The 10394-nt window shown below is 53.3% G+C and overlaps 1 protein-coding gene across 1 annotated transcript; it reads left to right on the top strand.

The window, feature by feature from the left end:
- Window positions 1-7669: 7669 nt before the first annotated feature.
- Window positions 7670-8077, top strand: SMIM33 (small integral membrane protein 33; the record flags this gene model as incomplete). Its single annotated transcript, XM_080627099.1, has 1 exon — window positions 7670-8077. One exon carries the CDS (start codon window positions 7670-7672, stop codon window positions 8075-8077), a length of 408 nt encoding a protein of 135 aa, XP_080483225.1.
- Window positions 8078-10394: the final 2317 nt, after the last annotated feature.

Raw genomic sequence — 10394 nt, 5'->3', positions numbered from 1 at the left:
GGGGACATCTCTGGCATGAGTATGAAGGTGCAGGACCTGGGACTGGTCCTGTCCTCTCAGAACTGGTGATGGACAGGAACCATCTGCCTCAGTGATGTGTAATCCTGGACTTGTATTGCTCTTGTGTTCCCTGGCAGTGCTGGGGGAGCTGTGGTGATGTTCTGCATTGCATGGCAGAGAACTGCAAATGCCTTGCTGTACAACCTCTGCTTACAGGTCACATGAACACATGCTTTCAGAAAAGAGACCCAGCAGCCTAAAATCAGACTTTTCAACTCACTTCTGTCAAATGACCCATGACAGAAACACACCAACCGCTTAAAGCAGGGGCAGCTGTTTCCTGGGTGAAACACAGCAGCTGTGGAAGCAGCAGAGAGCAGCAAAACCCAATTCTTAGGGCTTTCACAGGAAAAAAGAACCCTGTATTAGGAAACCTGGAAAGCAGAGAGCTCTGCAGAAGCCTAGGTCCCATTTTATGAAGTACCTAAAAAAGCTGCCTCTGCCTTAAGGGTCGTGCAGCAGATAAGGTGGGAACTGTGAGGGAGAGAGGAAAAGTGTTGTAATGCAGGCTGGATAACTGACAGTCGCAATCAGGTCCCAGATCCGCAGAGGTATTTAAGAGTCTAATTCCCAAGTAACACGGGGGGGTTGGGAGCTTGCTTCCAAGTGGTTCTGAATTGTAATGACTTGGCCAAAGTGTTACGGAAAGTTTAAAGAGCCAGGAATGAAACCCGGATCTCATCAGCAATTAAAATCAATCTCAGCTTTCCTGTGTTCCTCTTCAAGGGCAGTGCCCAGGCCTGGGCATCCTCTGGGAGCATCATGCTCTGTGCTCCTCTGTGGTGAGCTCTGCTGGAAGCAGGTCTTAGAGGAAGTCAATTAAAAACCACTTGAATGTAGAAAACAAGCCAGGAGACAAACAGTGTGAGGAACTGCATGTATGGAGTGGGTTCTGCCACCATATCGTGTGGTGAGGTCTGGTTTCTCCATTAAAAGTGGTTGCTAATGGAAGAGGAAAGCAGCATGTCTTTTCTCCTGGCTGCACCATTACTGCTTCATGGTGTTTGGAGAGTAAACGCTGGCTCTACCAGGCTGCTTCACCCTCCCAGCTACTTCATGGTTACAGTTTCCTCTGTAACCTGCTTGTTTTAAAGTTCTGGGTTTGCTGCTGCTCTTTCTAGTGCTGGTGATGTGGGTCCTGCCCTTCTGCCTATGCTGCTCCTTGGGTTTGACACTGAATCAGGGGTTTCGGAGGGGGAAATCGCTCCATAGAATCCCAGACTGGTTTGGGTTGGAAAGGACCTTAAAGCTCATCCAGTTCCAAGCCTCTGCCACAGGCAGGGACACCTTCCACTAGAGCAGGGTGCTCCAAGCCCCTGTGTCCAACCTGGCCTTGAACACTGCCAGGGATGGGGCAGCCACAGCTTCTCTGGGCACCCTGTGCCAGCGCCTCAGCACCCTCACAGGGAAGAGCTTCTGCCTAAGTGCTCATCTCAGTCTCCCCTCTGGCAGGTTAAAGCCATTCCCCTTGTCCTGTCCCTACAGGCCTTTGTCCAAAGCCCCTCTCCAGGTTTCCTGCAGCCCCTTTAGGCACTGGAGCTGCTCTAAGGTCTCCCCTTCAGGAGCCTTCTCTTCTTCAGGCTGACCCAGCCCAGCTCTCTCAGCCTGGCTCCAGAGCAGAGCTGCTCCAGCCCTCGCAGCATCTCTGTGCTGAGACCAGCAAACCCTGAATCTCAGGTACTGGGCTCCAAGGTACTGGTTTCTTACCAGCAATGGTTAAGAAGTTTCTCCTAACCTGTGAAATCCACCTGCTAGCAAGGCAGAGCCATTGAACCACATCCCTGGTGTTTTCAGGTTTGTAGCATTTTCATGAGCTACTGGCATGAGGGGCAAAGTCTCCTGGAACCTTTCATATCTTCAAACACCACCTCAGCCAAGAGGTGCTGGAGGGGACTTTGATCCTTTCTGCTATGCTAGGATGATGAAGCTGAAAGGCAAAACCAGCACCCCCGAAACCCATAACTATGAGAAAGCCCAAAAGGGGGGTTCCTCCTTGTTGTGGTGGTCTGGTCATGCTGGGTGGGCTCCTCTCCTAAGTGGAGTAATGAGACCACCTAGCTGAGATACTACACAGGATAAAGATCTCCCTTTTCCAGCCTTGGGCTTAAGCCCACACCTTGGTTTTGCCAGCAGTTCCTGGCATTCCTGGTGTTGGGTTACCAGCACCATCCCCTCCAAGGACACCTGGTGTTGACTCATGTATTGTAAATGGGACATAATTCCTGGAAACCATCCCTGGCTGCTTCAGTCAGGTTTGCAGCGTCATCTGCAGGGTTTTGTGTTACTAGAAGGGAGCAGTTTGTGTTGTGAACAAACATTTCTCCTAACCGCCTCCTGCTTTCCCTTCCTTGTTCACCACGTCAGGGTTGCGTAGGCTTCTCCTTTGGCCAAGGAATCAGCTTCAGGATGTACTGGATGCCCTGGTTGAAAGATGTGAGTACTCTATCTGGAAGCTCTTCTGCTAGCTGAAGGTCTGTCCTCTAGCTGCACCCCGTTTTGGTTAGATCAAATATATATATTGGATGTACATGGTTTTGATATGCTGTGCTTCTTGTGGCATTATCCCTTCACTGGCTGTAGCACAGCACAGTAAGGAGAGCAGTGGGAAAATCCTGCTGGGTTCTCATCAGCTTGGAGAAGGAATTTTTCAGTGAAATTCTTTTGTCTGGAAAATGCCTGCCCATTGTAATGGAAACGATTCATAGGAAGAGGTTTGTTTGGACAAAATTACTGTTAAGTGTTTGTGGGGGAGGAAAACCAGGTTGGGAATGTTGCAAACCTTCCCACTTGGGCAATTTCACAGGAACAGTATTTGAACTTTCCTTTGGAAATAACTGTGAGAGTTTAGAAGTTGAAATGAAGTGCTAATAAATTTATTAATAGACTAATGAACAAAATTAAGACAAGAAACGGCTAACAACAACAGCAACAAGGTCTGTGTGGGAACAGGCAGGTATTAGTTTCCAGCCAAAGCAAATTCTGTCTCTCCCTGCACTCTCCTTTGGTGCAGGGAGACCACTGAGCTCTTCTGAGGTCCTTCATTCCCTTCTCTAGCTGCCTATGTGTTGGGGAACCAGTGGCATCACTGATCCTGCCTCTGCCCCCTTTGCTAATCCTTGCCTTGCATAGAAGCTTTCTCCCCAAGTACTACACCCCCTTAGTGCCTTTGATATAAAATTACACATACAATTAAAAAAGCCATTTCAGAACTGTTGGATCAATGCAAAAATCCAAGTGAGACAGCATACGTGATCGGGGGGGGGAAGGATGGTGATTGTGATTGAAGCCAGAGAGGTGCAACTGCAGCATCAGTGGATGCACAGCGAGCACCAGCACTGTGTTATCATCTGTAGGACCCTGTTGGGGTCCAGCACTGGCTGCCAGGCACACACTTGGTGAGAACAGCCTCTGCCCCAGGAGTTCAAGCAGAGTGCAGAGGACAAAGTGATGCCCTCAGGACCGAGGATGGAAGATGGCATCCCTTCCACCTGATGCTGCAGCAGCCAGGGTCCTGCGCTGGTGGGGGACTGGATCTCAGCCTGATGCAGAGAAGGTGCCTGACCACCCCTGGGTATTCCTGCCCCACACCAACCATCCCAATTAGCTTCAAGGGGAAAAATAGCATTTAGAGCAGGCATTAAGGAGTGTCACAGTATGGCCAAGGGGCCTTGAAGCCTTCTGCCTCATATCAGGCACAGTTCACCCCTCTGCTGAAGCCAGCAGTATTGCCCTCTAATGAAGGGAGGAATATTCCAATCCATGTGCTGTTACTGCTCAGAATTACACAGCTACTGACTGAATTGGTTTCTACATTCTCTGCCTTTTAAAGCTGCCATTATTACCAGCACAGCAGCTGTAATCCATAGGCAACTTGTATGGTTTAATGATAAAAACTTTGGATTGGAGACACATTATTTGTTAAGTGCTTGTCTATTAGAATCAGTGATGCTGTTTCAGCCTCTATTCCTTTGAATGTGTTTCAGCTCCCAGCTACTACAGCTGTCAGCAAAGCAAGAGGTGCCTGATGATGCAGGAAAAAACAACCTGTCATCCTTCAGAGCAGGAAACCCGTTCCGTCATCCCAAACCACGACTCACGTGGGAAAGAGAACTTAAAGCACAGTTATCACAAAGGAGCAGGGTTATTACAATAAGGACGAGGTATGGTCCGTGTGAGTCCTGCACATGGTTTTTGTATTTATATTGATGAGAGGAAAAATTAAAATGGGTCAAGGAAAAAAGGTTATTGAAGAAAACAACATCCTGTACATTTAAATGTTGTAACTTTTGTCAAATAAGAGTAAAGTCACTTATAACAAAATGCCTCAGCATCACAAAACACAGCAGAAACACTCCTTTTGTTAACCAGGGCACAAGTTATTTCATTCCAGTGCTTCCAAGTAAACCCTGTAACCCTGCTACAGCCACACTTTTCCCATCAACCTGACCGCTGCCACCCCTGAATCTAAAGGCTGAGCTTTCCCATGGCAGCTACTACACGTTCAAACCTTTGGCAGTTCCCTTTGGTGCCCCCCATGAAGCGGGGCACCCCAAATCCACCCATCCAGCCTCTGAGGAGCACCTCACCTCGGAACAGCACGCAGCCAAACAGCCAGAGGAGCGGATGGATGGACGGAGCCAGCATCTTCTCTGTGGCTTGTGGCTGTGCAGCCCTGCTGAGGCTCTGTCCATCCCGGGAGGGACAAGAGGGTGAGGAGCGATTTGCCTGCCTGGGCTGACTCTCGCAGAGCTTCCTGTTAAAGAATAGAAGGAAACGGGCTGAATCCACAGGGGAACTGTGTTTTTTAGCCCATTATGGTTGGAGAGGATGTGAGACATCGCTTGCCGATGCAAAGGAAACCTCGCCATCAGTTGATGGGGGGATTCAGCTCTTGTAGCGGGGGAGAACAGTGGCACAGTGGGTCTGCCCTGCCTTGGGCCTTGGCAGCTGCCTTATGGTGCTTGGGGTTTTTGGGAAATGCTTTGTTTGATGCCCTGTGCCCTGTACCTCCCTGTGCAGCTCCAGTGAGTGTGGGCACCAGGATGTTCTGGGTTTGGGATACTGGCTCTGGGATGCTATTTTTCAGGTGGCAGCAGCATCCTTCTCTGCAAGACATGCAGCACACAGCACTTTGGCTTATCCTAATCCCAGTTCCTTGCCAAGAGAAGAAACTGGGAAACTGGGCCATTTCTGCCCCCCATCCAGCCTAAAGGATTTGGGGTATTTGGTTTTTATCCCCAACCTTGCAATGCACTTGTCTGTGCACATCCTGTTTATCCCATGCTGGCATAGGTTGAACTTCAGAGGTAAACAAGTTGCCCTGGGTTAGATGTAAATGGATGTCTGGGGGGAGGAGAAGGGTCTTGGTGTCCCCATGTAGGAAAGGTGCCTGCGTCCACCTGGCTTGGAGGGTCTGTGCAGGTGTTGAGGATGCAAATCCCCAGCACGGTGTCTCCTGGCTCCAGGGGCTGGTCCAGCCCCTTGAAAGCTGCAGAGCCTCAGCTGAGGGCGATGGAGCTGATCCTTTACTGCACGCAACACATCGGGGGTGATCTATGCTGCTGGCAATGTCTTTGCTTTCCATGACTGGGAGAAGGCAGCAGGAATGGAGAGGTCTCCTTTGTGCTGTGCAGTACCTTGTATTTCAGTGGGTCTCCTCAAACACCTCCAAACCCACAAGCAAACCATCAGGCCAAAAGCAGGCAGCATCCCACAGCAGGTTTGCCTTTACAAAACCTCTGTCAGCAGCCTCCCCCATCGTTTTCTCTCTCCCTGGCACAGATGTGATGCTCAGAGATTATGCTGTAGATTAAGGTTTTACTGAATCCTGAAATGAGTGCAGTTTCCCAGAAGCTCTAACGTGCGGGCAAATCTCTTCTGGATGCCGGGCTGGATGGGGGAAGAGGTATTTCCCACCCCATCCTCTCCATGTGCAGGGAAGACAAAGCCCATATATTTACGCCAGCTTATCTGCTGAGAGCTTCCAGGTAAGAGCAGTGTTGTTTGGGGATGGAAAAATGGGGAAACGTGTTTTGTAGTGGCTGAAACACCCAAGGATCCAGCTTTTCTGCTCTGAGATGTGCTCAAGGTCACTTCAGGTGGCAGAGGACCTGGACTAGGCACAGCATCTCTGGACCAGAGGGATGGTACCTACTTGCATGCAGGGATAGATGCTGCCAAGCTTGAGAGCATCCCTGCAAGCTTGTGTGCAGGGAGAGATGTGTGAGCGCTGCTTGGCACTGGCTCCTGCTTTTGACCACGAGCAGGTCCCAGTGTTCAGAGCTGCGCCATGGGCTCACCCCGCTACTGGAATGGTCCTTCCACAGCAGCGGGACCCCCAGGCAGAAAGAATCAACCCTGGAGCTGCCCCATCCCTCGGGGTGAGCATCCTTCCAGCCCCGAGCGCTGAGTGGATGCTCTGTGGGGCTGTGCAGAGCTCACGTGCAGGAGGGTGCCGTGGGTTCTGAACCACAGCTCACGTGCAGGAGGGTGCCGTGGGTTCTGAACCACAGCTCACGTGCAGGAGGGTGCCGTGGGTTCTGAACCACAGCTCACGTGCAGGAGGGTGCCGTGGGTTCTGAACCACAGCTCACGTGCAGGAGGGTGCCGTGGGTTCTGAACCACAGCTCACGTGCAGGAGGGTGCCGTGGGTTCTGAACCACCCCACCTTTCACACATGGGAGGAGGGAGGTTTCCTGCGGTGGCGGGGCCTTTCTGCCCGCACAAAGGGCCCTTGTCTCGCATTGGGAGAGGAGGGGTTTTCCAGCCATGGGTGCGTGCCGTGCCGTGCCGTGCCGTGGGAGGGGGCGCGGCGCTGATGTGGCACCGGGCTGGGTGGCAGTGACCCGGAGCACCCGCGGGATGAGCCGCTGCTTCCTCCTCTGCACCGGGGACTCCCGGGGGGTGCGGGGCCCAGGCGTGACGTGGCAGCTTCCGAGGTGAGTCTGCTCGTACCTAGCCCAGAGCCATCCGGAGGCTCGGCTGCCCTCAGCGTCCCGCGGGAGGTGATGATTCCCACGCAGCAGGGACACCGAGGTACCACTGCGGGGCTCTTCCTCCCTGCTTTCCCCCCTGCCCGTGCTGGCTCCCATGGGGTTGTGTGGCTGTGGCAGGGGATGCTCCACGGTGTGTTTTGGTGGGGTTGGGTCCCTGTGGGGTTTGGGTTTGGATGAACACTGTGAAGCTGGGGGTGAAGAGGGGAGGGTGAAAAACCATGTACATGAGGCCCTTAGTGGCATGGTTTAGCGGTGGGGTTTTGAGTGCTGGGGGAATGCTTGGACTTGATGATCTTTAAGGTTTTTCCAACCTGGTTTATTCTGTGAGTCTGTGAGGTCGTGGAGAAGGAAGGGCCCCCCACTGAAGGTGTCCAGCATGAGGGGACGCAGAGCATCACCCTCAGCTGAATGTGTCCAGGGCAGCATCCTACAACCTCAGATAAACTAACCCCATCCCACAGGCACTTACAGCACCACCCCGTTCCCTGGCAGCTGCAGGTGCAGGAGGGAGCTGCCAACTCGAGGGCAGGACACCAGGACATCAGCTGGCCTCTGCTCAGTGGTCACCCCATCTCCACCCTGTGTTTCCCTGCCCCAGGTCAGTCTGCTCAGCCATGAACACCTCCGCTCCCAGCAGCCAGCTGAGGCAGCCTGAGCCTCAGGACGTGGCCGCCTTCACCCCCATCACCATCATCAGGAGCGTGACGAAGAAGTCCGATGCCCTGCCCATGATCTCAGTGATCGTCCTCATCTTCGTGCTCTTGGCCGTCTTCATCATCGTCGTGGTGCACTATGGCCCGCACCTCCGCACCGTGCAGATCACCCTGTACCACGAGCCCATGCCGCAGGACATGGACAACGGCGTGCACCTCACAGACTGGAGGAAGCTGGGCTCCCAGAAGAAGCTGCCTGCCCAGCCCTGCCCGTGGGACCTGGCCGGTGTGAGCTGCCAGTGCCCCTGCAAGCACCACCTCACCTGCGCGAGCGCGGAGCCCAATGTCATCGAGATCACGTACCTGTGATGGGCCACCTGGGCAGGACTGGAGGGACCGTGTCCCGCTGGATGGCCAGTGGCTGGGATGTTGGCTTAGCCCGGGACTCACCGGTTCCTGCTCCCCAGGACTGTGTCTGTCCCCAGGCAGGCTCAGTGGGGGGTTGAGTGTCACTGTGCTGACCCATCTTCAGCCCCCACAAGTCCAGCCTGGGGGTGCTGCTGTCCCCAGCCCAGGCTCTGGGGCTGGGTCATCCTACATGGGACAGCATAAGCATCTCTTCTGGTTTTTCTCGCCCTCGTTTTACCTGTCCCACGCTGTCTGGGAGTGGCTGGGAGAGCTCTTGGTCCTTGTCCCAGCTGGGGAGCTCTAGGCCTGTGCTCATCCCCTTGGCAGGAGCTGGAAGTTACAACACCTTGGAATTGCTTTCCAGCTTAAAGATGTTTCCACATGCACAGTGTCCTCATTATGCCATTCCTACAGCATGAGAAAGCCTCCAGCCCCTCTTTTCCTCCCTGCCACAGCCCCTTTCCCTCTGTTGGAGGGGTGAAACACTGTCCTCCCTCCTGCAAACAGCCAGAAGAGAGGAGGCAGCTCCTGAACCCATGATGGTGTTTCCACAGTGGAGCCAGCAGCGGAGGACAAGGTGTCTGGTCCTCCTTTGGAAGCAGGTGAGAGAAGAGGAGACGTAGGATAAGCAAAGGGGTGGTGATGGCACATTGCCACCCCTTGCAGCTGGCTGAACATCTGGAGGTGTTGGCACTGGTGGAGGAACGTGTGCATCTCTGGGCAGAGCCTGCAGCATCTCTGTGCTCAATGACAGGGATGGGGAGACCTGAGCTCATCTTCACTGTGGTCACCTTCATTGTCCCCTTCACTGTGTGCTGTCCCTGTGCCAAGGGAAGCAGGGACCTGGAGACCGGATCCAGTGTTGGAAGCAGCAGGGCACATCCCATCTGAGGAGGGAGCGATGGTGAGGCTGGCATGGCCAGAAAAGGCAGACCCACGCTGTCTTAAGCTGCATCCCTGGCACAGATCCCCCTGTGTGCTGCTGGATGAGAAACGAGGTCATTTACCTGTTCCTCTGAACACTGGAGGTATTTCTGGCACAGCAGCTGCTCCAGCCTCCTTCCTCTCACTTATTTTAAAGCCAAGTAGTAGTTGGACTTGTTGGGAAATTCTGGTCTTTACAATAAACTTAATTTATATTAATTCTGGGGCGGTGTTTTCTGGTTTGATTTTTCCCCTTTTGTTTTCCAGAGGTGACAGTGCATTACCAGCTTTTCCACGCCTCTGTCAGGGGAAATAAGGTGTGTCATTTCCACTGGAAATCGCTGCGAGTCCCACCTCGCTCTGTGTGTTAACAGAGGGCTTATTTTTTAATGTATGCCTCCCTGATTAGCAAGCACCACCTGAGGAGCTGAACACCCTCCAGGGGCGTCTCCGAGTGACACCTGTAGCTCCATAGAATCCCAGACCAGTTTGGGTTGAAGGGACCTTAAAGCTCATCCAGTTCTCCCCAGCAGAGGGGCAGGATCCCCTCCCTCGACTGCTGCTCACGCTCTGGGGGTGCAGCCCAGCACACGGGGGGGTTCTGGGCTCAAGCGCTCACTGAAGCTGGGTCATGGGGAGCTTCTCATCCACCAACACCCCCAAGTCCTTCTCTGCAGGGCTGCTCCATCTGGTCTCCCTCAGCCTCTGCGCTGGCGATTGCCCCGACCCATGTGCAGGACCTTGCACTTGGCCCTGTTGAACTCCATGAGGTTCGCAGGGTCCCACCTCTGCAGCCTGTCCAGGTCCCTCTGGATCCCATCCCTTCCCTCCAGTGTGTGATTGCACCTCCCAGCTCGGTGAGATAATCCCGGCTGTAATAACCCAGCTGCTCCCTCACAGCAAGGATGGGGGCTCAGTCCAAGAGTTTAAGAACCCCCCACACGCTGTGCACTGTGGTACCCAGGCCGTGTCTCAGGGGCACTGCCTGTGCCCTGACCTGGTGTCACCCATCAGGGGGAACTGGTGGAGTCATCGCCCAGCTCTTGTGGTTGTAGGGTTTCAGATCTGGGAGCAGGTTGGTTCAAGGCAAAGCCTTTGTGTGCAGAAGCAGGAGCTTGCAGAGCAGCTGAAGGACAAGCACAGCGGGGAAACATTGTGTTTGCAAAGGAAAGATTAAAAATGTCTAAATATTAATAATGAGAAAGATAAAATGGGTGATTATCAGTAGAACTCATTGATTTGCAGCCGCTGGGGACTCATAATAGTCTGATTTATGTTGCAGCGTTCTGTGCCCTAGATCTATCACTTACACAGAGAGGGAGCTGGAGAAACCCCACTGGTGCAGAGCGCTTTG

Source organism: Psittacula echo, assembly GCF_963264785.1.
Source record: "Psittacula echo genome assembly, chromosome: 11".
Lineage (NCBI taxonomy): Eukaryota > Metazoa > Chordata > Aves > Psittaciformes > Psittacidae > Psittacula > Psittacula echo.
Note: the sequence above shows the minus strand (reverse complement) of the source record. Positions and strands in the feature narration are given on the sequence as shown.